The sequence below is a fragment of the Opisthocomus hoazin genome, chromosome 4 (assembly GCF_030867145.1).
Source record: "Opisthocomus hoazin isolate bOpiHoa1 chromosome 4, bOpiHoa1.hap1, whole genome shotgun sequence".
NCBI classification, from domain to species: Eukaryota; Metazoa; Chordata; class Aves; order Opisthocomiformes; family Opisthocomidae; genus Opisthocomus; species Opisthocomus hoazin.
This window is the reverse complement of record NC_134417.1, coordinates 47,080,596-47,108,029: the sequence shown is the minus strand read 5'-3', so window position 1 is coordinate 47,108,029 and position 27,434 is coordinate 47,080,596. Positions and strand designations below refer to the sequence as shown.

Sequence of the window (27,434 nt, the reverse complement as noted above, 5' to 3'; positions counted from 1 at the left end):
GACACATGTGCCACGTACCTGCGAGAGCTGTGGGAAGGGTGGAGACCCCAGAGAGCTGCTCTGGCAGGAGATGCCGGGAGCTGCTTGGGACACAGTGGTGCGGAAGGGACGGGCTGGCCACATGCACGTAGGGATGGGCCTGCTTTGGGCCACGGGCCACCGCGTTACTCACCAGCCCCGCAGGCAGCCCGGTGCTGTAGTCTGAGTGTGGGACGTGCAGCTCAACAGCTCACGAACAACAGGTTGGACACCCCTGGTGCGATGCATCTCCAGGCGGCACAAAGGATGGCCAAATGTAGTTGGAAAGTTGTATGTAATTGTGTGAAAAATGCTGATTTTGTTACCAACAGAGAGGGGAAGAAATCTCTAAGGGAGGGATAGCGGGGAAACATGACCTAGAGTACAAACACAAAACAAGGCAGACATTGATTATCTGAATGAAGCTTTCCCACTTGCCGATCTAAACCATAATTAAATTGGCAATTCAAATTGATGTAGCCTGGCGTTGTCTTATCCTCTTAAGTTGCATGTATTTTATTTACACATAATTAGCAAACTTCCTCTGACATGTCCTGGATTTCAGAATGCATGAGCAGCCAGTGAATGATAAGCAGTGAAAATGCTGCACTGCTGCTTTTCCATTTAAGCACAAACAATGTCAACAGAACTCAGGAATAAGCTCCAGTAATGGGGAAATAGCATCAGAGAAATGTCTCCCTGCTTATTCAAATCTTCAGCTGGGGCAAAGTCAGGAGCAGTATTAGCATTAATTAGACTGCCAACTACCTGCACCAAAGTGTAAAATCCCAAATTGGTACAAGCTTGTTAGAACAGAGCACTTATACTGTAGGAGGAGGAATGGGGGGGGAGGGGCAAAAAAAGAGACAAAAAAGGAGACCAACTGTGGCTTTACACCAAGTATATTTCATATTTGTATGTTAAAATATGTACCCACATCATAAAACAGTTTTAAAAAAACCAAATATTTTAAATGTATGTACAATAATGCAAAAATATGCCTAAATATGTATCCAATGCAAAAAAATAAACAATTTAACCATTTAATAAAATCTCCCTTCAAATGTCCTCATGCTCCTCAACACCTCAAAAAAAATAAAGAGCTCAGTAAACAAACAGGAGTTAAAACACAAACTAACTGACAGACAGAAGCAGCACAAAGCAGACACTTGGGAATGGAGAGGCATCCAACGCAGCCTCCCATTGCCCTGGAGTACACCACAACTGCAGTGCCACTTGTCCTATGCCGGTTGAATTTTGGTTTTAAAAAGACAGCCTGGCGTTCAAGCTGTAAGACGCTGCCTGTGGCATTCCTCTTCCATGCAAGCAAAAAAAGTCAATGATAGTCCAACTAAGCACCCTTTAACCCCCCTTAAACAGGAGCGAATGCCACCTTAGGCAAATATTTCATGTTCTATACAATCCTGCCAAGCACAGAGATCCCATCCAACAAACAACACAAGCTAAAGTCTACCTGGACGACTGTGGTGGGAGAGAGACTTCTGCTGTTTCACAACTGCTTAGTCATCTCTTGTCTTTGCATTCTCTAGGAAACTGCAAACAGGGTCTCGCAGTTTCAGTAAATCCAATATCTTGGATTTGTGATGTTACAATTTCACTAGTATCGGGCTCCTAAATATTTCTGAAGACTAGGTCTGAATGTCTGAGTTAAATGAGACACTTCAGTTGCAGAAGAAAATGCTGCTCTGGCTCTTATTTGGATGTGTTCAGGCAACTGATGCACATCCTTTATCTTGCTAGAGTAACTACCCTCAGAGTACAGTTGCCTGTACGTGAAATACAGCTCTTGTTTGCAAAATCAATCTGAAGAGGTTTCAGTATCGCTCCCTAGAGGAAAGGTGGCAGGAATTTAAGCTCTGTTTAAAAAACTTGCTTATAAGGCACTGGTGCAGCAAGATCTGTGATGAACATGGTTTTATGATTTCTCTTTTCCAACTGTTTTAAAAGTAAGTCCATTAAATCAACCATAAATAGCAATAAAAAGACATTACAAAAGTCCCAAACCAAAGAAATCAACTTAGTATTGAAACTTAATTTATGACAGTCCCACTTCAGTGCACACACTAGCTCCTGCATGTTTTTTAAAACTCCTTGTTGGCTCGTGTTCACCCCATGTACAAAAGTCCCCCCCCCCGCAAGTCATGATGGGATGAATATCTTCTACAAACAAGAAATTTTTAGATGACATCATAAAGTTACACATTAAACTTACAGATGATGGACAGGAACACAGGAACATATACTGCCTTACCCACTGTACATATCTATTTAAAGCTTTAAAAGAATAAGAATATACACAAAATATACACTTAATTCACAATGTAAAACAGCCCTCGACATCTGCTATTTTGTAGGCCTATGCATTTCTTCTATTAAAATTCCACACATGGAACTATCTCTGTGCCAGTTCCTCTTTGTAAGCAATAGGATCACTTCAAGGTAAATTAGTTCTTCATGTATATGTAACAGAAACAGCAAAAGCTCAGCCTCTAGTCATCACTGTCGCTCCCAGACTCACTCAACTGCAAGTCATTTCCTATGGAAAACAAAAGACAACAAAACACAACAAGTGGGTAGGCGTTAATTCACATTTCATGGCAATCAAACCAAAGAACAGTCCCATTTACACTGGAAAATTTAAATAACACAAGAAATGAACGCAAACATCATCTGTCATTTAATGGAACTGCTCCCCATGCCCAAGAACATTAAGAGCTGCATGGGGCTAACAGACGGTTGGATCTGGGCCAAACCAAGTGTCCATGGCTCCACAGCCACCAAAGCTGCTCCATGGTGGGAGAACAGCACTCCCCACGCTAGCAGCTGTGGAAGGCATTCCACCGCCTCCACCCAGCCAAGCTCCTGAATATGGCTCTGGGACCAGGCACTGGGGAAATTCCCTGGCCTTCTCAACCATTTTAAAACAGATTTTTTTTGTTTTAAGGCCATTTGGGTAGACGAGGCAAGGCTTCCACATGCCAATAAGCCAAAAGGAATGTTAAAGCCATTGTAACTCAAGGCTGTTGTCTGAACTAAGCTGACACATGCTGTGACGGTGAAGGCCCCCCTCCAAACTCCAAAGAGGTCAGACAAAAGAAGGCTGGGATATGTATCAAAGCTACAGTCTCAGACCCTGTTTTGCAGAGCACTTGTGATTTGGTGAGGTGAAGGGGATAAAAGGAGGCAAGAATCATGCTTGTGTTCTTGTAACTGAAACTCGCTCTTCCACCGTTCTCCCATAGCCCTGCCCCAAACACGGGTCCCCTGCAGAGCGGCTAGCTATGCAACAGCTGCGCCCTGGATTTCTTCAGCTCCTCTCCCCTTCTATGAAACAAGAACTTGGGTTAGGAGTGATTCTCCCCATGTAGATGGTCACCAGTGACTTGAATGCTCAAGGACATTATTAACCCTTGGCAAAAGAATTTTAAATCCAAAGGCCAAAATCATTGTCTGCAAAAAGGAGCTACCCTACCAGTCCTCAATTTCTTCTGGAGTCAGAAGCTTCCTGACATTCAATGACCTACACAGTATTGTTGTCGTGGCCCAGGAGAAGCAGGGAAGAGGCAGCTCACAATCAGAAACAGGGAAATGGAAAGAGCCCTAGTGACTTTGTTGAACTTTGGATTTCACTTAGGCATTCATTACTGACAAGAAGACTGACAGGCCTCTCCAGTTTTCCAGCTGGCCTTTTCAGTATTGCCTCTATAATAATACTTGTCTTCTTGAAGCTGGAAACTCTATATTTATCTGTATTTAAACTCCGCCAGTTCCCTGTGTGTGGGTGCCAAGAGATGTACACAAGCACGCCTCAGGAGGAATGAAGAACAATTTACGATAACTAAGTTCTAGTTCCTTGTAAATGCAATATTTTAACTCCACTGCGTTATAATATACCCAACCTGGCATAAGAAAAGAGCAACACAGATGTACACCATCTCCCCAGAGTTTCATGGGATGAAAATATGCTTTAAAAATGCTTTTTACGCTTTTTAAATGGTGGATTGAGTTTGTACTGATTCAATGCTTGCAAATGCCATAGCTGTAATATTTTAACCAAATACATGGCACTTCAAATTTGCCTTCAAAATGTGGTATTTGTGAAAATGCAGCTGAGACCAACACAGTATAGAGTAAATACTCTGACAATGCAATACAGCTAATAACAAAGGCCGCAGAGACTGTGCATGTATGACCACAGGACAGCCCTGTGTCATTCATAATTCTTTACGGACCTTTAACTGATGCACGTGACAACCCCACTACTTCTGTCTAATCTGTGTTTTCACACTAAAATAATTCCCATCCTCTGGTGCACCATATCCTCCCGCACTGATGCTTTTCTACCCACTCATTCCACCTGGAGACCTGAACCAAGGCTCAGCACGGTCAGTGGGAGCCATGGCACTGCTGTCCACAGGCTCTAGATCAAACTGAAGCAATCGCCACACCTTCAGACAGGCCTTGGCCTTCCGTTCAAAAAATCCTGCCCACATGTTGCAGCCAGGGCAGCTCCCTGGGATTACTAGCTGGCAAACTGCACTTCATGGAGTTAGCTTAACCATGCTAAGAAAATGAATGGTCTCAAGCAGTTTCCCACAGCGATAGGACACAAGCCTTTACTTACGAAGAGTGTTCATGAGCTGATTGCTTCCTTGTGGCCTGCTGGTGCCGTTAGCCACGGCGTTCCTGTTGTTATACTGCTGGTGCGGTGGCTGGGAAGGGGAAACATGTGCTGGCTCTTCCCCCTCACTGCTGGAGCTTTCGTCTTCACTCCCAGATGAGCTTTCTGAATCCGATGAGCTGCTTCCGCTGCTGCTGCTCATCTGCTCAATAATTTCAACCTCTGCTCTCAGCTCTGAAATAAAAGGACATTCGTCTGGTTGAAACCCTAAACAGGGCCCCATGGAATTTTGGAAAAGAATGTGAAAATGCAATAGTTTTATCAAGTATAATTTCTCACATCAAAATTTCTCACATGAAAACGAGAGACAGGAACAAAACCTGAAAAATTCTGAAAACTTTTTTACTTAGTTGTTGTAGCTAAATTTAAAGAAGCAACAGCACAGCTTAGTATGACAAAACCTTCACTTCCACTACTACTATTATCTATATACTTTATACTCCTGAAAGCACTTCCTGCTTCACTATTTTCAACAAGTTCTATGCTCTATGTACAAAGTAAGTACATTTCCTGACTGAGTTTTACAGGCCAACAGCCAGCCCAATTTTTAAAGGCACCTTAACGTGGAGGAATCTGAATTGTTAGAGGTCAGCAACATTTAGGCTTTTGGAAAACACAAAAAGGACTGGGGCAGGGGAGGCACAGGCACGTGATCACAACAGAAACTGCCTTGACTTCAGATGATGTATGAAACTGCTGCAGCGCAAAATCACACAATTCATTTTAAATAAACTTCAGAAGCAGATGGATGACATCAGATAAATCTGCAGTAGAGCAGATGAGAATATTCACATGATAGGGAGTGGTAATAATACCCTGACCTGCTATAAGGCTTAAAAGTAGCCAGGAAAATACAGAGACTACTCTGAAGCTGGGAAGTTGCTCAATTCAGACACACTCCACTTCAGAGAACCACTGGAATACCATGACAGCACCACGGCAGCTGCATCAGCAACAGCTAGTGTTGGCTGAAGGACTGATTACTAAACAGCTATTAACGTAAGATAATATATATATCATACCATAATGATTATACCATATTGTTAAATTTGTCATAATTATAAGTGGCCTAAACACTATTAGAGGACAATTCTTTTGTATCCACCCACAAAGTCGAGTATCTAATGACTCAGTTCACCTAGGCAGGTTTCCACAAGAGAACAATATTCACACACATGTTAAGCATAGGATGTGAAACCCTCAAAATTTAGGCTTTTGTTCTGCTAGCAGTTCTGTACTGACAGGGTTAGAACTCTGTGCTTACCCTGAAGAAGTCGCAGACTAAAGGGACAAGAATGAAAGAAGGGAGAGATGAGATACTACCATCTCTACCTGACAAATGGAGAACTGATGCCAGGAGTAATTCACCCTAGGTCAGAAGTGTGTCAGAGCGAGACAAACCCCAGCTCCCCAGCTGGGGACATCCTTCTCGGGTATGGCATAGCCAGATCATGTAAAATAAGTATTTTCTTTATACAAAAATGGCACAGTTTTAACGCTTCTTATCTTCAGCCCCTGTGGGAGTAAGTCTGAGCAACTGGACCTCTTCACTTTTTTAATAATACACGTTTTCCTTGGGCTGCCTAACACTATATAGTAACAGCTAAGTTTTCAGCCTCCACATTATTTGCTGGAAAGAGTTCCTCTAGCTCAGCATGTATTGGTTTGAGAAATTAAGTTTTATTTCGCCTGTTTTAGAACTGCTATTTTTCAATTTCAAAATTCAGAGCTCAACTTCCAATGCTACAGTTGGATTCTGAGGCAAGGAAGGCGTATTGAAAGGGAACAACCACATGACTAACTCCAGCTGGGTGTTTACCTATAGTGGGGTTGTTACTCCAACTAACTTCCTAAATCTAGATCCCTGACTACACCACCTGTGTTCTCTGTACTTTATTAGTATGCCAGGTAAAACCTACTCTTTCATCTTGAAGACGCAGCACAAGAGACCATTGGAAGAGGGAGGAAGAATATATGATTACGCCAACAGAATATATTACTTTGTACTGTAACATCTTTCTCCCTTATACCCTCCCAGCGCAGTCCTGCAGGCTTTAAAAATCCATTTCATGCTTCGAGTCTGACAGACAGACAAATAAGCACTTGTAAGTCACCGTTCTCAGCCTACCCATACCAAGGATTTCAAATCACAAATGTTCCCTGCGTTCAAGGCTAAGAAGTTCACAGGGGAAAGCTAAAGGAAAGGTAAACAGGAATAAGTGTTCTTTCCTTTTATAATGCCCAGATTTAATATTTTTTTTTTTCCCCTAGCTTAATGACGTAAAATTTACAACTTCTAGTGATGGAGTTGTTAGCTGTAAGTTATAGTGATGATAATAATACATTGTTAGAGTATCCTGGATTGTAGCAAGTACAATCACCTATAGATCACAGTCCATACTGCAAAAAGATTCAATAATCAAGTCCAATAAAGGACAAGTGTCTGAGAATTACACACGTATGCTTACAGAGCTAGACAGTCTATGGCTGAAATGGAGCAGCACTGGCGCATAGGCTGAGAATAACACAACAGCACAGAAAGCACCATATAAAATAGCATGAAGATGGTAAAGCAATCTAAGAGGCATCAGTGGTGAAAGGGAAAATATGCAAGAAGATTACGCACTCCAGAGAAGTAAGGGAAAAAAAAAATCTAAACAAGAAGTTTGAACTCGATGCAATAGGCAAGGAGATAACTGAAGGAAGGAAGTGAAGCAGTCTGACGAATGGGAGAGGAAGATTAGCCTGGCTAATTTTAAATAGAATTAGCGATTAGTGTCAGATTGAAAAGTGAGGTTTTTCTGCTGGGGAAACAGAAAACTAAGAGCCCATAAAAGAGGTCTGGTTATGAGGAGGAAAAGGGAGACTGCCTTGGAAGAAGTGGCAAGACCCACTATGCTGAATACAGGCAGGAAAAGCAAAACAGCGTCAATATCACAATGTCCAAGGACTGGGAAGTTAAGGGTGTTATCACTGACAGTGGTCACTGGTGAAAACTTGGTCTGAACCCATCTTCTAGTCAGCTTTTGACTCACAGGCTGTCAGCTTCCCCTCAGGTCTCTCAATTCCTTGAGCCCAGAATTCTAAACATCTTGTCTGTGCTGAAGAGAAACAAAGTAATTGTTTCCACTGATGTTAGGGTGGCTGCTGCATCGCTAGAAGTCTGTCAGGCAGAACTCCAGCAGAACCACTAAGGAAGTCTGTTCAAAACCCTTGTGTCAAATTGACAAAGATGGCGGCTAAGCCAATGATGACACCAAAGCCTTGCAGGAAACACACACCTGCTTTAAAATTGTTTGATTTTGCATTTTTGTGTTTGCCTGTTATGCTTACTGCAGTTATAGGTACTGTAGCCTTGGCTAAACATTTCCTAAACATTCCAATTAAAATAGTTGTGTATGTGTACTTTTATGCTAAAGCTGAACAAAAGAGTCAGCCCTTTCCTGGATCTTTTTGTGCCGTAATATCAAACGCCTCATGTTGCTGCATCTTTAAATGACAAGAGTTAGGATGTGCAGCAGTTACTTTTAAAAAAGCTTTCCATATAGTATGGTTTTGAACACCTGCCTTAATTGAATCTACATCATCTGAAAAGGCTGACATTGTCAGGGGAACCTTAACTTTTGCACATTTCACGTTGCAACTGTAGGCTTTCTGTCAAGAAAACAAAACGGCTTTCTGTTTTACACTGGCAGTCAATGCAGTTTTTAGAAGAAAAAAAATTCAAGGTCAGAAATCATTATACAAACAGAACAGCCTTTCTCAACAGGGCTGTCTTCTGTATACATATATTCAGTGTCAAATGCCCTAATTTCTTTCTGTAATCACGTCTAAGGGTTCTTGCTTCTTCTGTCAATTCCAGGCTATGCAAAATTTTCAGCTAAAGCCCCAACCTTGGCCTGCAAGAATACCAAGGACTTTTGGAAATAAAGTCATTCATCTTTAGGGAGGATAAGGTTGTATGCCTATAGCAGAATGCTTACTGTTAATAGTGGTATGCAAGCTGGAGACAAATCAGCTTGATACTGGCACTCCGAGCACGTGGAGATGGCACCTAGAAGAGGCAGCATTTTACACTGAAGTGCAAAAAATTTGACTGAGGTGTTCTTGAGAGACAAACACAGTGCTGTGGCATAAATCTTACACACTACAGCTTCACTTTAGATATGCAAAATCTGTTCAGATTTTCAAGCACTGAATTTACAGTCTCCAAACCAGAAATATGTTTCTGCGTTTTTTTTTTTTTTCAAGCGTGGCATGCTGTAATTAATTCAGTGTTATTGAAAACATTTCTGTTGTGGTCAAGTATGTCTGATAAACACTGATTATTTCATGCACATAAATGGCTGTATTGTGGTATACAAGTGCAAATGTTCACCGCTTAATGAAATGTTATCAGATGTACCCAAGCATGCCAAAGACCAAGCTCCCACACTCTCTTTTGCTCCCTTCAGGCAGGAGGACAACATAAAAGCTTGCAGGGGAAAACATTCCTCTGGTGCAGGACCCTAGACACAGCTTCCCAAAGGCCTCTCTGCACGATGGAAAGGACTGGTTCAACTCCCACGTGCCCTGACTCTGTCCTCAGACACTGTTGTTTGGACAGTTGTGTAATGGGACAGAGAACTGACCTACCTGAAGGTCTGCTTCCCAGCTCATTTGTCAGGGGAGCTACAGCAATGCATAGCTGCCAGTATCGGGGGAAAGCAGAAACCTGCACTGAGGTTACCTTAAAACTACTGTCAGACATCACGAGGCCTGTGTGTCTTACCATACCCTTAAGTAGGGCACACGTGAAGCAAGAAAGTGTCATACTGCTAGAGATACTTTCAGCTACCTCCTTTGGGGACTGTAAGTTCTGTGCTGTATCCGTTAAAGAAAAACCACAGAATTTCAGCTTTATGTTTATGTTTCTTTCATACAAAGGAGGTACTGCACCCATAAGGAAAGCTACTGCTTGAATGGAAAAAATATAGTCTCTTCAGAACTTGTAAGATTTTGTTCATAAAAAGACACATTAAGGGAAGATAACACAACTGAAGACTACCTCACAGTTATTACAGTTAAGTTTTATTAATTATTTTCATTGTAGAATGGTGCTGTTTTAGTTCTACCTTTCCCAAGTAGGTTCTTAAGATATAAATGGTTTAGTAATGCTGACGCTCTATATAATCAGTGCTGGAAAAAAAGCTATAAAGAGAATATACTGTAAGCAAAAACAACCCTGCCCAGGTATTTGTTCTCTTGTTGGGCCATGAACAACTCTCCCTGTAGAACAACAACTTGAAGTCCTATTTTTAGTACAAGTCAGGTGTTCTTTTGCTTGATTTTGAAAACAAAACTTTACAGGTTATTCATCTGGAGGTACTTTCCAATGAAAGATGATCAGAGGGCAAAAAAATTACTAGGACAGTTCTAAACAATGTGACATATTTTAGACCCCTAGAAAATGGTCTTTGTAGAATATATGTCACACCCGGCAAATGTAATTATTTTACTATAACATGACCTTTACAAATTGCTGTATGTATACAAAAAAGTGCTCCAATGGTTAAGTAACTTATTACACACTGCAAAAAAAGACATTTAAAATCCACAACTGATTCAATTTTTTAATTGTTAGATCACCTGTTATCTTTCTCCTTACCCATCACACAGAAAATAAAAATGGCATTGCAGCTAAGGGAACTGTAGCTAACAGAGTCTCAGATGTCGATTCTGTCTGCTGACTCGCGTCCAGGTATTGAAAATACTACTGCTGCGAAAGAGTGAGACCAGTCAGCACCTATGCAAACACACAGATAGCTTAGCAGTAGGAACGTCACCTAGTGATTACCATGAACTGAAAAAATACCCTCCTAAGTAGTTAACACAGTCTGAGCGATTAACATAGGCTAAGTCTACCGGCAAAAATAGCTATATGGGACAGAGGAAAAAAGAGAAAGAAAGAGAGACCCAGAAAAAAAAAATACTAGACAGAAAGAACAATCTTCAAATAAAATAACTGCATCTGATGCCAGACAAGGAACACGAGAGAACTAAATAAAAATTTAAATTCAAAGTCTTTCTTCCTCATTCTGACTGTTATCCACAGCCAAAGTAGATATCACACCAGTATGAAAGGAAGGACATGGGCAGAGAAAGGGCATCCTGCCCACAGCGAAACACTGAGACAGAGCGTTGCTTGAGCAGTAGACTGAGTTTAGCCAGTCATCCCTTCGAGGTACTTTAATAAAAGTATAGCAACTATGTGGCAGATGTGATCAAAGCTGCAGAGGAGTGGTTGTGGTAAGGGGGAAGGTGCGGCACTGTTCGCTCTCTCATCCCTCCCCTACCAGCGCTACTTGGCACAGCACAAACTCCAGGTCTTGTGACAGGAACACAGCCGCTCAGCCCTTCCATCCCACTGGCAAATGGCTCCAACCTTACTCAGTGCAGGAACAACTTTTGTCCAAGCTACTCGTCTGCATAACTAGATCTTGGACCATTAGCTTTTGTTGTTGTTGCCCAAGACACCCATTCAACTTGTCTAGCACTCAGCTACAGGTTTCTGAATTCACACTTATATTTTGTCTTCTTTTCAAAGCAGAGAAATAGTTTGGAAGATACCAAATTATCCAGAAAGAGGAAGCTCTCTCGTGCCAGAGAAGACTGCAGTATAAATATCTATGCTGGCAGAAGAGAATAAATAATTCACTAAGCTGCCTTAAAATGAGATATAAAGATGACAAACCAGCTGTCAAGTACCATCTCTTAATCCCTGAATGTTTCAATGTTTTTGTAAATTGCAGAGTCATAGTTTTTATTATAAAGAAGAAAGACAAAACCAACCAAAACTCAGGAAACTACCAACCCTTCTTTACCTCTCTTAATGTCATCCAGCTGAGGCTCAGGCGAAGGATTATCTTTCAAAGGAGAAGTTTTAGGTCCAACTGCTGGCTTGGTTGGGGCTCTGAACTGTGCAGGAGGCTGAGATGCTCGGGCAGACTGTTGTTCTATCCGGGCTTGGATCTTACTGCTGCCCTCTGCTCTGAAAAAAACAACCAGAGACATTCAGCGGTACTGTGCAACTATGTTCAGCTTTTTTTCCTTCCACTAATGCATCATCTGTGACTTTCTTTTGTACAGATCTCTACTTTGTTTTATAAAGATAAACAGTGAATTACAGCTTTCTCTATGCCACACTTGCTTTCAACAACAAATAAGCACATACAACTACACTGCAACACCCTTACAAACTGTATTTTCAAATCCAGATGTGGTTCAGTGATGCCAAATTCTCAACCTGAAGAACAACAAAGGCTTTAATTTAGCAATTAGCATTTGTATTTTTAAAAAAGAATAAGCAATCATAGTAATTTAAAGTAACTACATGATAAAACAAATCCACTCATAACAAAATCCTGCTTAAAGCAATCACAGCCAAAGAAACTGTTTTCTCACTTGCCATTAAATCATCTCAGACTGAGCTCTCTCAGAGGTCAACTTGACTAGAGCAATCGTTCTTACTGCTAAATACAGCATGCAAGCACTTAATTCCTGTTTTTCATTCATTTGGTACCACCCTTTAAAAATAGTTTAAACTTTCCTTAGTGGGTAATAGTGTGCAGAATAACACTATGCCCAGCTGTTCAATTCAAACCAGGTATTTTTTCCTTTTACTAAATCAATGGCGTGATTCAGATTGCAGAACAGTCAATATCCTTGGCAGAAAAGAACCCCAAAACAAAATACTTATTCAGGTCCCTCTATGGTACACCATAATGAGGTTGAAGTGTGTGGTGTATTTATTGCATAACACCAAAGGCTTTGGGGGGGTAAGGCTTTACGTAGTGTAGCACAGAAGCAGTTTACGGGGATATTAGAGCTCAGTTTTGGCTGTAGGAGGGTCCCAGCTCAGCAGTGTGGCACTTCGTGCCTGTGAGCTAATCCCACTGAGAAACAAGTTAAACTCACACATGCAGAACTTCCTGGGACTTCACCTGAACCACTTCTCATTTAGTGCTAACTCAGGTATCTCTGTGCCTCATCGCATTGTAGATACAATCTCAGGAATTAAGCACAGAACCACCTCTTCATTCGTCACTGAAATGCAGCTACTAGATACCACATTAATACAGCTTACAGTCATTTACAACAGAAGGGAGGATTTGGGAATACAGTCACTGTATCAAACGAAAGCTAAAAGCAAGATTGTTTCCAGTATTAATTATGCTCTTGGAACCCCCAAGTTAATGTCACCAGGATGTTAACACTAAAAACTCTGCTCCCACAGAGTTGTCAACAGGTCATTAAAGATCAAAGTAGCCATGAAAAAAATAAAAAAAAGACATCTGATCTAGAAAACTGAATGACTTTTTGCAAAACACTATTGCCCAAAACAGGGATCCCCAATTTTTTACCACCCTGCCTCTGCTTGAGAAAAATGGAAATATTTTTCACCTCACCAGAGCCAAAACTCAGTGGATCCAAACACCTCACTGAACCCAAGCCCTCCTGCACTTCTCTGCTCCCTTCTGGCCTAAGTTTCACCTGAAGAAAATCCAGCAGAACTTAGTTTGGGAATTCAAATCTCATCTATGGCGTGCTCATATCCACCGAATGAGATGAATGCCAGCCACATGGATGAGTTTTCACATCACTGGTTCAGAGGAGCGTTACAAGCCCTTCACCTTGAACTCAAGGTGCTCTTGGCAAACTTCCAGCCAACTGCTGATAAGCTGCAACCCACATTTCTAGTAGTTTTAGCAGCTAAAAGATCTACACTGCAATAAAGGTGGGGTTTTTTATTTAAATCTAAAACTTGTAAAATTATTTAAGAGCTTGATCTTCATGAGACATTTGAATAACTGCTTTCCCTTTAGATCTCAATAACCTGTAGTCCAGTGATGCTTGAAGGAACGTGATTCAGAGACTTCACGTACTTGCAGAACAGCAAGACTACTAAAAATATTCCAGCTGCACACTTTGTAGCATTTGTGCAGTGAAGTAAGAATACTGGGTCAGAGAGGACTTCTGGCCTCAGCAATTCTTCTAAGCAAAACCTCTTAACAGTTATTTCTACAGTTCCCCCCCAGCTGTAGGCTTTGGACTTCTGTTCCACTTTATGTATCACTGATCCAATACAGGGGCGAGTGTTTCTTGTTCCCTAAGAGCAATTATTCAAGCATCATGACTCCCATAGGAAGCTGTAGGGAACAAACCTAGAAAGTCCAACAATTCTTTTGGCAGCCTAATATTCCCATGGTCTTTTTCAGCTAACTAGAGATTCCTGAAACACATCCCATCCTTCAGCCAGCTTCCAAGGCTTCAAATCACCAGAGGTGTTTAACTGCAAACTGTGACTATGTCCTTTCAGCAGTGGAGAATTTACAAATTCTTTACTCTTGGATTCACACTCCTATTTGCATTTTTAGGCAAGATAATTTGCCACGTAAAGCACATAAGGCTTAGTAATTAAATATCACTATAAAAGAAAACAGAGTTCTAGTTCCAAAGACAGTCTGAAGCAGAAACTTTAGCAAGAATTAATCCTATCAATGGCACTGTCCCCAGCTTTACCTTGTTTTCTTGACTTGAATGCTGCTACTGAGTTTTTCCAGCACATATTCCCCAGTGTCATGATTGATAATAAGCACACAGTCCTTTTGATATGGCCTTTTATTTCCTTTAAACACAGTCATTGGTGGAGTTGAACCCTGGTATCAGAGAAAAAGCACAGATTTGCTTGGTTATATTCCCCTACCCAACAGTTTATAAACACTAAGAGAAATGAATATATGTATTGTTCCAATCAAGAGGCTAAGCAGTGAATGTCTAGTTCCTACAGAAAACGTTCATTCATGAAAAGGGAAAAACACAGTTAGATGCAGTAGATCAGACGTCTCCTCATAGCAGTATTATGCCTTTCATCACTTTAAGTGCCTCTGCAGCGACAAAACACCTTCTCTGTGGTTGCAATTATTTACAGTTCTCATTCCCAAAATGGTAACATAACTGAATTTGCATAGCTGGCCCTGACAAGTGTCAGAAATCTTGTTGACATTTCTACTCTGGAAATCTTAGGTTTGGATAAGAAATAAAGTTCTAATTATTCGTGTAGCAGAACTGTTGCCTAAAGAAATATGTGGTCAATTGAAGAATAATTTAAACTGCTTCGTATTTTATATATTCATATATATATATTAAAAAAGCACAGTATTTTCATAGTGGATTACAAGCAACTATCACAAACTATGTAAGAACAGCTGCCTTATTCAAAGTCAGATTAGCATGTAGATGCCATGCAATTACACCAAAATGTCTTCTGAAAAGCAAATGGGGTTCTTTTGATGCCTTCCAGAAAGCCCCCAAAGTCCACACAATGCTGCATAGAGCCATAAAAGTCTAATGGTTTAGACTGAGAAGCAGTAAAGACAAATTCACGCGGTGGTGCATGCTGGCTAACTGACACTGCTGAGATTATGCTCAGCTGTACCACAGCCATGCACAGGCTGGATCATACATCTGGTTTTGGGGCTACAGGAGGCACAATTTAAGGTCTATCTGCACATAGCAGCATAGCAGCAAGGGAATATGCAGAAATATGTTCCCAGCTACAAAACCTTCTCAGACTTCTCAGTAATGTATAGCTACAATACAAGAGAAATGTAAAAAAAACCCCCAACATTTATTTACGTGCACCTTTGCACGTGCTGTAGGAAAGCAACCAAAATCAGGGAGAAAAGGAAAAAACACACTCTTAAACATTTTATTCTGAGTAGCAAAAAATGAACAATTATATTTTAACCACTCAGAATGCAATTCCTATTCTCCATATTACTAATAAATAGAGTAAGAATACAGTGGCATCAGAACAGTAAGGGTGAAAAATCTGAACTCCCAACAAAAGTACAGTAAGAGATACAGATACTATTCAGAAAAGATGTCTCAAGTAAGTCTAGTCTTCAAAGGAATGTTACATTTTTATCATTCCTACATTTAAGAAAGGAAAGCAACATTTAAGAGAATAAAAAGAAAGCTGAAAGTCAGATCCTGCTCACTGTTGACAATTTAGTCAAGAAACATATAATGCACAAATTTAATGAAAATTTATCAAAGTTTGTTGGCTATCATTCTGCTACTCAGAAGCCTCCTAACTCAAAGACTGTGATTTTGGCTAAAAAAATAAGCAGAAATGGAACCCCATCTAAGCAAACTAACAGTCCCACCCACCTACTCAAAATTAAATGTTTAGGTTTTATGTTAGTGCCTAAATAACACTGGCTTACAGAATCTGCTGATTACAGGACAGAACAAGGAAGTAGGTGAAACAGATGACATTTAATAAATTTGTTTTCATGCGTGTGGGTTTTTTAACAAACAGAAATTCTTCACTTCCCCAGCCAAGACTGTTTATCAAACATTAAAGCTACTAAATCCACATGCAGAAATAGGACTTCAATTTATCCAAGCAGCAAGGGACACCAAAATACCTCCACTGAACAAATCATCAGATATAATCTCAGTGAACCAGGCAATCTCATAAGACAACTTAGAATATGAATCCTATCCAGTTGTTGGGCAACTGAGAAAAAAAGCAGGATCCAAGAAACTCAGTAAATCTTGTCAGGGTGAAACGATCTCAAAACTTCTCACTCATTTCCAGTATGCTCAGTGTTTCTAGCTCTCTGTCTGAAACACAAGCAGCACTGCTTTGGAGCAGCACAGGCACAGCGGCCGCATACAGTGCAGTCAGCTGCCTAAGCCTCCGAAGCATACTATTAGCTTAAAGCTGTTCATACTCATGGGAAGACAATCAAAATAAACTCATTCATAGAGAGATTCGGAAAGGGTCATTACAGGTGATGTTGTTCAACACAAAAGATGAATGAACAACACTGGTCCTAGTCAATCCAAGATGAACACTACTGCTATTAATTGTATTGTTACCTGCTCTCAAATAGCACTACCGTGCTCATTGTTTTTATAGACAAAAAACAGTATGTGACCTCCTGCAGGACTAAAGCTGACCAAAGCCAAACAAAAAACAGGAGCAGGGGGAAGCAGGTTAAAGCCTCATTTAGTGAAAATTATTACAGTACCACCACCCACCAATTAAAAACACCCACATGCTGGAATAAACAACACCAAAAGGATCTGACACATAGCTTCCAAACCAGTGCCCCCCTGCAACCACCAAGCCCATCGCTGTCTGTGAACTCTGGTTTACTGGCTTGACAGATAGCATTAACTTCAGCTAATAAACAAATCCAGTTCCAGCATGCAAGCACTTTCTTTTGTTTTGGCAAGGAAACCACTGAAACTTCAATGACAAAACAGCTGCACCTATAAAGAGTTTGATGCCTTGTTTTATTGCTGTTTGACCATCATCCTCACTCAGTAGATCTTTACGGCATTATTTGAGGAGGAAGTGGATGGGAAACCACTTCATTGCCACTCACCAGAACCACCCTCCTTGCTGCCACTGATAAAGCTAAGGCAGGGAACCCTCTATGCTATCTGTACATCTTTTAGTAACGGGAAGAATATGCCTACAGGCCTACCTGTGGCTTCTGAACATCAAACCTTGACTAAAGCCCAAATTACTCTGCCTTTCTTCCTTAAACCATACCACTAAAAACGGATGGAAACCAGGTATGGAGCTTCAGCTAACAGTAAAAGTCTTATTGTTAGTCAAGGAAGAGTAGGAAGGAAGGAATAAAAAGTAAAGAACAGACTGCAACCTTACAAACTTTAACCCCTTAAAAGATTCAATTGCACAGTCCTTTCCTGAGCTAACATACTACAACTCTGGCTGCTCAAATATTGAACCCACTTGTATTAACAAAGATAAAAGTGAAAGTAACATTTACATTAGACTGTAACTACATTGCAAATGTGTTGGAGAGTAAACAAGGACACATATATAACAAACTTACTGGGATATGTGGCAAAGTGATGGTTACGTCATCTCCTTTACCCACTTGGAGGTCCCCCTCACAAGATGTATCAATCGATGCTGGCTTAAAATCATCTAAAGAGGAAAACAATTGCAATCACATTTCTTACAGTCTTCAGAAGCGTCATCCTGCCCCACAAAGAGTCACCACACACTTACTGTGATTATAGGGAATCATAAAATACAACCTAGTGTTTACAGCAGGGGTGGAATAATGCACCAATACAATCTGTCCACGCTCAGTGCCCCAGTCATATGATGGTACCAGATTCTGAACTTCCTTTTTAAAATGGAAATAAGGTTCTAGACCTTGTGTTTCAAGACCAAAAGCAGACTTCTTCAAACCCCAGGCTTTGAGTGACACTTCATTTTGCAGGTAAGTGTAAAACTGCACCATGCATCTCAAAAGAGTATCAACTTCAAGACTCGGGGCTCTGTGTGGCTCCTGCCAGCTCCAAACCTGAGGACTCTCTCTGTGACAAAGACTAATTTAGCAACACCAACTCATTCAGCCTTACCAGTATTTCTGGCTATTTAACAACCATCTTGCCTCCACAGTACCTCCTCAAGGGTAGAGGAGACCTCAGATCTCACCTATAACAAAAAAGAGGTGCTGATCTTACTTCAGCAGGCTCCATGCTAGTCCAAAGCCACTGTGGATGGAAAGAATGACTAAGGTGGGACACTGCAATAGCTTTAAATTAACCCTAGTTTTAAGTATTTTTTCTGCATTGTACAGAATGCACTCTCCCCCAAACAAGGCACTTCTGTCTAGTGCATTTATTTGAACTAAGAACATTTCAACTTAAAAGTATTTTTCCCTTGTTATTCTGTTGAGCTGATAAGCCATAAAACGCAGAAAAAGCTACCAGAACCTGTACTATTTTGACAGAGGATTTAGTCAAAGTGAAATAGGATCAGACAGATATAGGTTGGTTTGCTGTGTGTGTTTGTTTTAAAAATAAGCCTCCATTCAATTCTAGCATCTCTGGATATGAAGAGGTGCAATTATATTCATGATCAAGGCTTCTAATTACTGCATTAGTTAAGAAATTAGTATCTCAGAACAAATTTAAAATATAATTCCACCATGAAAAGCACACTTGCAGAAAAAAATCCCAAACCCCAGCTTGTAATAAATTCTCATTAAAAGGATGTTAACGTCTAATTGAGCTTTACTTTGACAGCACAACAAGCAGGATCAGGGACACCCGACTTAATCCTCACTCCTTAATCGCCAGACCACATCATACCCTTCACTTTCATCTGAGCAATCTATTTCTAGCTATTGTTTCCCACCTACTTTATGTGCAAGCTTGCTAAATAAAACAAACCAGCTGTACAAGAGCTAGCATCTCTGCCAAAACAGGATCGAGAGTTTCAACAGTGCAGTCACTAAAATAAAAGGAATATCACTATCACACTTCTTTCTTAGGTATCAGCAAAATATAGTTTCTCTAAACAAACATTCAACAAATTGTTTTCATTTGGTTAGCTTACTAGGTGTGCGTGCTTGGCTCATCTTGCTGTAGGTGGAGTGCATGTATGTCCCTCCAAATGTAACCACAGTCCTTTTCCCAAAAGTCAAATGTTTTTAAGATGTATTTTCCAGGGATAATCCAGTTTTTCAGTACAATATTTCATAAACATTACTGAACGGAATGGTATTTTAAGAAGGCCCAAACAAATTTAGCCTACAAAATCCTCTTATTGTAGTTCGTGTGAAGAGGATTATGGGAACAATATAATGCTCGGATCCCAGATAAATCATTCCAGCTCAACAGTTAGAAAAAAAAATTGTAACCGGGAAACGAAAAGATCTCACTTGAAAGTCACGGATGGAAAACACAACACACAGAAAGCTCCTCTGAAATAAAACCGCATTCTTCCAGTTGTAGTCTGAAGAGCTTTGGCTGTGCAATCCCATAAGAAATTGATTATTGAAGCATTTTCAATTCTGGAAATCCAGTGTATTTCTATCCGGATATGGCTGGGGTTTAATTCATACACTATCAGACAACAACCTCATTCATTTGACAGTTGGGTTATTTTCAAATGTTGATTTATAAATGGAGCTTTGCTAGTATGTTAGTGCTGGATAAAACTGTCCATTGTTATGCATAAACAGTTAAATGTACCAAACATATGGTATGGTATTTTATAGCATGGTGGAATTATGTATAACCAGAGGGGTGAAACACACAAAATTTAAGTGTTAAACCACTAGACGGAGTTTACTAATGAGCAAAATAGCTTTGCCTCAATCATTGACCATCTGCTGGAGTAACAGCTCAATCTAGAAAGCTGTTCTTTCAAGTTGCACTCGGGCGACTGAAATCACGGAAATGACTTGGTTGTAGTGTACGAATACAGATCACGAGACTGGGCCTACGACTACACATCATAAAACAAAAAATCCTCCTGTTAACCATCTAAATTCCCCACCTTAATACAAAGCTACTTAAATATAAGTTTAGTATTACTTTCATTTACTTCTGGCGATTTGCTACTCATTTTAAACCCTGGACTCATTTAGGGGAAGAAAAAGCCATTTCTTACCCACAGAATTAAAGTACTGAGATACAGCGAGCTCCTTTTCAATCATTTAATATGAAATCATACGTACCCACTGCCAGAGCAGTTGGAATAGTACCTGGTGTCTTTAAACAACACACATTCTCCCAATTATTCCAAAGCTTTGCAACTGCTCCAGACCCTACCTCAGGACTTGCCTTACGCTTATTAGGCAGTACTTTGTACGTCTGAGTCATTTTTGTGTGCTTTGCTGGGAAGTGACTTGTGACAGCAGGCTGGAGTCAGCACTGCCAGGGACGGGGCTGCTGGGTTACGCGCTGCCTCACTGCGAAAACAACCAGTTACAAACCAAACTGTGGGGCCTGTGGTGGCCTCTCCTGCGACTGCCATAACAAAAAAAAAAAATAAAATGGCCAGCCACCCCCTCACGCAGGGGATCGCTTTATGCTCCTACGGGGTTCACGCACGTTTCACTTCAAACTCCGCAAGCTGTTGGTCTGCCCTGGCCTGCCTCGCTCAAACCTCCTCCCTGCCAGCCAACGTCCACCTTCCCCTTCTCCCCTCAGGCTGCCCGCCGGGGTGGGGGAAACACCTCTGTGGGGAAAACACTCGTGGGGGCGGCGGGGAGGGAAGATGGGCGCCGAGGGAGCGGGAAAGGGGGGCCGACGGGCGCCGAGGGAGCGGGGGACAGGCGGCCGCTGAGGGAGGACGAAGCCCCGGGGTGGCGGCGCGAAGGAGGCGGCGAGGAGCAGCGACGGCCAGGGAGAGAGGACAGCTTCGTGGCGGCGGGGAGGGGACAGCCCTTGACAAGGAAGAAGCCGCGGCGGGACCCCGAGAGGAAACCTCGGCGAGGGTGGCGGGGCGCCGGGCAGGTAGTGCCCCCCGCCGCGGGGCCGCCCGGCGGGACGGGGTCCGAGGAGAGGGGTCTCGGCGGAGGGAGGAGTGGGTGCGGCAGCAGGAGAGGCGCCGCCGGGGCAGGGGGACGGGACGCGGGGAGGGCGGGAAGGGAGGTGGCGCTCACAGCGGATGGTGTGGAAGGAGGCCTTGGGCCGCCGCTCGAAGCTCTCGCCCAGCTGCAGCGGGTGCTCCTCCTTGTCCAGCAGCGAATTCGCCGAGCCGTTCATTGCCCCGCTCCCGGCCCGGCCCGGCCCGTCCCCTCCCGACCCGGCCGGTCCCTTCCTCTCCTCCGTGCGCTGCCGCCCGGCGCCCTTCCGGGGACCGAGTGCAGCCGGGAAACTGCTCCGCGGCCGACGGCAGCGGCGGGTACGGCGAGGCGGGGGTGCTGGGCCGGGGAGGGGCTGCCGTCCCCGCGGAGGGGGGAGAGGTGGGGGCCCGGCCCCCCCGCCCTCGGCAGAGCAGGGCAGGGCCAGGAGGGGCCCGGTCTCCCCTGGCGGGGCGGTCGGCGCGGCGGCGGCGGCCCGGCCCCTCTGAGGGAGCAGCCGTTGGCGGGGAAACCGGCTGCCCCGTGAGGGGACCGGGGGTCTGCGCGGGGCGGTACCCGGGTGCGGGCTTAGGGCTGGATCAAACGCGTTTAAAAGGCTCTGTAGCCTAAACGTAGGCTGTTAAAGCCGTGTTTATCATCGTGCTAAGCGTCCTCCACAGTGCTTTGTGAGTGCGGGCGGGTCAGTGAAAGGACCAGCTTCGGGGTTGTTTTTTTTTTTTCTTTTCTTCTTTCTAGCTTGTCCTATGGAGAAATATAAGCGATGACCTTTTTGTAGCGTGCCAGGCACAGAGCACAAGATTTGCTGATGAAGCTTCTTGTTGGGGATGTACTCTTCTGGAGGAGACTGGCTTTCAAGGGAGCCTCTGCTCTGTGATCTTTTCCTTTGTTTCTGAAAGAAAAACAGTGTCGCCCATCGCCTGTGAAGCTGGGCCAAATTTTGACAATTCTTTATTTCATTTGCACACTTTTATATTTTACGTTTGAGTTTGTATCATCTAAGATGAAATATGCAAGTGAAGTACTACTCTTTATTTGCTTTAGGTGGGTGGTGTTGGGTTTTTCTCATTTCCATTGTGGTGAAATGACCCCAGTGCCTGGTCCTGGGAGCTGGCGTACACGAGTGTCGCGTTTTGGCTCCCTGGGCTTCCCTGGGAGTTACTGGGTCGTGCGGGATTTAATTCACAGATGTGCCGCCTTCCAGGGTCTGGGTGTTTGTGGCAAGCAGAGATCAGAACTAGTTTAACATCAGAGAAAATATTTGCGTCCCTTCACAGTCTATGCAAGAACTCTTTTCATCACTCCCATTTTTGTTAACTTCCGAAAGTAAAACCACCCGCGATTGTTAAAACCAGCGTGGGTCCTCAGGAGGAGGCAGCGGAAGGAGTGCTGGCACGGGCCGGCTCTGGGCATTTTGACTGCAGGACTGGTTCTGCTCTGTTTTTTGAGTGATGTGGTGTTACAAGTGCTGATGTTTTCACCAGTGTTTTCTCACATAGGCGAGAGCAGGAAGGATAAATTCTAACATGAGTACAGTTTGTTTCATCAACTTTAATCACCTGTTTTTCAGTTACGATTTTTCTGAGGTGTTCTCTCTGGGGTTAACAAGAAACAAAGCCCTTACTTTCCCTTTAAAGCCAGTTTTAGTGAAAATAAGCTTAGAGCTGCACCATGTTTCTCTTGTTAGGTAGCTTTCTAGGATGCAGAGGGAAGACCAGTAGACTGTTAATTATCTTCTTTGACATCTGTGTGATGTCGTATGCAGTTGTTACTGTGGATGGAGGCTCTCTGAAATTAAGAGAAATGTAGTGCCGTTGCAGTCCATCAGGTAGGACAGATCACTGTAAAATTGTAGTTCGTGCACACTGTAACTCTTTTTCATTTTTTTTACTGCTTCTAGATTTTTGTGTATTTTACCTAAATTAAGTGATGGAAACATACACTGAAGAAAAAAAAAATCACCCATAGGTCTTTGTTGTTCATATTTGTATGAAAGGCTCTAGGATGTTCCAAGAAAACACGTCAGCCAGTTGCTTAAATATAATGACAACATCTACTGAAGATGGTGCTTTCCAAAAAAAAGGCCATAGTGCAAGAATCCTTAGCCCAGAAGAAGCTGAGAGACTGGCAAAAGATAAGGTTTTGGTTTCTGAGTTCAAGCAACTAAAACTGGAGAAAGAGGCACAGAAGAACTGGGATCTGTTTTACAAAAGAAACAGCACCAACTTCTTCAAAGACAGACACTGGACAACCAGAGAGTTTCAAGAGTTAAAAGCATGTCGGGCGGTGAGTTCTCTACAATTCCTCTGTAAAAGATGGGATTGATTATTTCCAAATGATTTAATAAAACTTATAATGAAGCCATTAGGGCAAGAGCTGTCACATGTCAAGTTTGCAGTGCCCTGTGTAGTTTCTCTTAATATAAAATATGCCTTCTCAGAATCAGATGCATCAATCTGGTTTCAGTTTGTAATTGACTCATAGTGGATACTAAGAATGAAATTTGGAGTATTTGTTTAGTGTCCTAAATAGACAACTTGTCTCTCTGTGATGTGGCATTTTCAGATGCAAGTTGGGGCACTTCTGAACTGCTTGAAAGAAAAGCATCTAGAATTACAGGCCAATTGCAAAACGTCATTAAGAGGAGTAGCCAGATGCATCTGTTGTTCATTATAGCTGAATGAAGGACAAGACAGAAATGGTACAACAATCTGTTGATTACTTAAGGGGTAGATGACTAAAGAAATATTAATATATTCTAAAAAGATCTGTATTTTTGCAGACATCAAGATTTCTGTTTTGTAGTGTCAGATTATCCAATGGATGCCTACTTTGGTGTTTGAATCAATGGTAATTAAAAATGATTATAGCTTTTAAAATGCTGATTGAACAATGTCTGTGCTCATATCGTGAGGAAAACAAAGACGATGTGTCTTATTTTGGATTTCTTCCTCTCCAGTTCACAGATCAGAAACTGACCATTCTGGAAGCAGGCTGTGGGGTGGGGAACTGCTTGTTTCCACTCTTAGAAGAAGATCAGAATATTTTTGCATATGCCTGTGATTTCTCTCCTAGAGCTGTTGAGTATGTGAAGGTTGGTGTGATATTTGGAACTTCTTTTAGAGTGTCTTTAGAAGTTTCTGAAATCACAAATGACTAGAACAACAGACTTCTCTTGCCTTCCCTTCTGTGAGAAGGGTAGAACAGCGTTTACCAAAAAGTGGAGACTGATCCACTTCAGTGGAGCTCCTATGCAGGAAGCTGCATCGTTGCTCAAGACCTCATTTTTTCAGTGTCAAATTGTAGCATTATGCTAGTATATGTATATTACTTGAATGACGAGAATCTTGAAAACAGGGCTATGAAAGTTATTGTTAAAGAAGTTTGTAGCCTGATTAGAAATAGGTATGTTTATACTTATTCATAGGTAGGTGGTACTGCCCTGCAAAGTTAACTCTTCCAGCAAGGCTAGTGGGCGCTTTGGCCTGTAAAAGTCTCCCGGTTTATTAAGTTTGTAATTGCAGGTAAATTTCTGTATGTCTGTTATTTGAAAGCATTCTCTTGTGGGACATTTATGACTGAGAACCACAAGACACATGCTGCATATCTCACAGGAAAGATGGGAAGAAATACGTGTGGCAAACAGGAGAGGACAGCAGCTCCCTGGGATGCCACAGCTGCACTGCAAAATGAGGTTGGGGAGTGCGTACCCTGGGTTTTGGATGACTGAGTGGTGTCTGCCTCCACAGCTCGTGCTGAATTTCTTTCTTGCCAAGACCAGGTTTCCTTTTACCCAGAAAACCTGTTGGCTAGAACAGCCCAGCTGCAGGCGATGTGGCATGAACCCGAACTGTTTACAGTCTACTTGTAGCTCAAGAGCTCTGCTTTGATCACCTAATAATACAGAATTTCTTTTAATAATATCTCTGTACTTTTAAAGAGTAGAAGCAGTGCTAAAACAGAAACGGTGTTTTCTGAACTGTCTTAATGCACATTCCTTCTCAAATTCTTGAGAACAGACTATTCGAGTAGTTGTACTTTCACTATTGTAGAATGCAGCAAAGAATTTCCGATTGCATTAGTCACCTATTGGAAGTTAATATTCTTTTGCCACCGTGTTTTCTGTTACTCTACTGATTAATTTCACAAGGTTTTTTTCTTTTTTGCAATAATAAATGCTGCTAATTTTCAGTGAAAGCATACTCTCTTCATTTCCCTAGAAAAATGCCTTATACAGTACTGAAAGATGTAAAGTGTTCCAGTGTGATCTTACCAAAGATGATCTTCTAGAAAATATACCAGCAGATTCTGTGGATGTTGTCACACTTATATTTGTGCTTTCTGCCATTCATCCTGACAAAATGCATCTTGTCTTGAAAAACATTTACAAGGTAAAACCAGCTGATCTTACAGCCTTTAAAACACTTTCCTTCATTTTAGCTTGAAAGTACAATTTTTTTCTGAGAAAATAACCCCTCTTGTAATGGTGGTCTTTAATACTATATTCCGTGGATGTATTTAGTTAGTTCACGTAGTACACCGGACTAAAATATGTTTTACAATGTTTTATTTTCTCTCTTGGTATTGTGAGGTTATTTGGGTTCTAGCCTAATGCATGCCATCAACATAACAAAAAGATTCTTTGAACCTGTGACTTGGACTTCTAGGTTGTATGCTACAAATAATGTTTATGGATTGCAGAAGTGTCTGTGTTGATAAGGTGTGAATGACAGTGAACCAAATTGACTTCCAGAAGATACAGTGACTTGCAGTTAGGATGTTATTGTTATCATTAAACACGCTTGATCTGTGAGGGTTTAGAAGTGACTTGTTCAGAGATCAACATTAATCTAGAGAGACTCATCTCCCTGGGCTGGCTTTGTTAGTTGATAGATTAGGACAAGCCCATCCAGAGGGTGGTTTAAACAATCTAAATAGTGATTGTTCTGAATTTCCCTGAGAAGTCGTATATTGACTGCAGAGGGAAATAGTCAACATATTTTTTATTTATGCATATGCATGTATTTGATATTTTATATTATCAGATATCCAGTGTGGTTTATGATCAGTAGTCTGAAAAAGGGAATGTTGGATTTTTTTGGTGTATCTCCAGCTGTTTTCCAAAGTCAGGATTGGTTCTTGGCTCGTGCATGTGAAAAGGCTAATTATTGTTTTCTCTGTGGAGATGCTTGGCTGATTTAACTTGCTTGTAGGTTTCTGCACAAATTCGAATGTGGCAAGTACTCATTTTCTCCTCTAACAAATACAGCTGGTATTTGGTGAGGGAGGAAAGTTGCATGCATCAAATGTCTAAAGCCAGTGTGGCCAATGACCATGCATTTCTATATTTTGAACTCTTTGTGGCTTGATTTTTTTACCAAAGAGCAATTAAAAAAAGAAAACCAAACCCGTAACCCATTTCCCTGAAATTGTTATTTTTTTATTATTTATTATGTTGCAACATTATTCTTTCTCACATGAAAAAAAGAAATGTCACAGTATTCTAAATTTTATTGTTAATCATTAAGCAAATTCAGCTGCTAGACTGTATACTACCCAACAAAGAAAATGCCTTCTTAGGACTTAATTTTTATGGTTAAATGCTGTATTTTCTTCTTTGCTCTGTATTTGAAGAGTGTTGCAAAAAGCTTATTTAGCTCTTCAGCACCCAAACAGGTATCTTAAAACTACTTGTAGTTTACTGTTCATGGGGAAGCATTTTTAAGAGCGGACAGTCCAGTTTATTTATATACAATTTTTTTGTTGTAGGTGGAATGGATGCAGTGTATGTATTACTTCTGTATTGAATGTGTTAGGATACTTTGTCTTATTTGTATGTGTATGTGTCTGTACGTGTACACAAATAAATACATATATGGCTAAATCCATTTACCTTATTAAAGCATACGTGTATTATGTGACAGGTATTAAAACCAGGCAAGTGTGTCTTGTTCAGAGACTATGGACTGTATGATCATGCAATGCTCAGGTTTAAATCTGGCAGCAAACTTGGAGAAAACTTTTATGTTAGACAAGATGGGACAAGATCATATTTTTTTACTGAAGGTAAGACGTACTGTAGAGTGCTTTCTTTTCTGTGAATCTTCTGTTTAAACTTGCTTCAGGGAATTGCCAGCATGCCCAGGGAAGTTTTGTTTTACGCTGATGAACTGTTAAATCATGTTGTACTTCATTTGCTGTCCTTTTTGGGAGCAAGAGGGTATTTAGACTGGCAGGACTTCTGGAGCACTTTCTTTTTTACAAGCTTCTTGTAAGTGCTATAATGTGCGAAGAGCAGC

The 27,434-nt window shown here is 41.6% G+C and overlaps 2 protein-coding genes across 5 annotated transcripts in view; one reads left to right on the top strand and one right to left on the bottom strand.

The window, feature by feature from the left end:
• Positions 1-902: 902 nt before the first annotated feature.
• On the bottom strand, positions 903-21,319 carry EAF1 (ELL associated factor 1). The gene is made up of 6 exons (XM_075418914.1): positions 21,217-21,319; positions 17,641-17,735; positions 14,282-14,418; positions 11,584-11,750; positions 4,664-4,894; positions 903-2,575 (listed from the first exon to the last, which is right to left on the bottom strand). Exons 1-6 carry the CDS (start codon positions 21,317-21,319, stop codon positions 2,529-2,531), a joined length of 780 nt encoding a protein of 259 aa, XP_075275029.1. The 3' UTR covers positions 903-2,528.
• Positions 21,320-21,326: 7 nt separating this feature from the next.
• METTL6 (methyltransferase 6, tRNA N3-cytidine) overlaps positions 21,327-27,434 on the top strand; it is a 41,101-nt gene continuing 34,993 nt past the window's right edge. For 3 of the 4 annotated variants that reach the window (XR_012763735.1, XM_075418911.1, XM_075418913.1), the window contains exons 1-5: positions 21,327-21,458; positions 23,036-23,421; positions 24,095-24,229; positions 25,356-25,526; positions 27,060-27,201. Coding sequence is in view for 3 of the 4 variants with exons in the window: in XM_075418911.1 (XP_075275026.1) it covers positions 23,125-23,421; positions 24,095-24,229; positions 25,356-25,526; positions 27,060-27,201 (745 nt within the window). In the remaining variant the exon portion in view is untranslated. The remainder of the gene's footprint in view (positions 21,459-23,035; positions 23,422-24,094; positions 24,230-25,355; positions 25,527-27,059; positions 27,202-27,434) is intronic. The other variant, XM_075418912.1, reaches the window with a different exon arrangement.

Bases quoted from the DNA above. Each gene is read 5' to 3' on its own strand.
- EAF1 (XM_075418914.1), bottom strand. From the start codon at position 21,319: ATGAACGGCTCGGCGAATTCGCTGCTGGACAAGGAGGAGCACCCGCTG. The intron at 14,419-17,640 runs GTAAGTTTGTTA...CTCTGATACCAG, and splicing joins TCACTTTGCCACATATCCCA to GGTTCAACTCCACCAATGAC. The intron at 11,751-14,281 runs GTAAAGCTGGGG...TGTTTTTTTCAG, and splicing joins ATTCAAGTCAAGAAAACAAG to AGCAGAGGGCAGCAGTAAGA.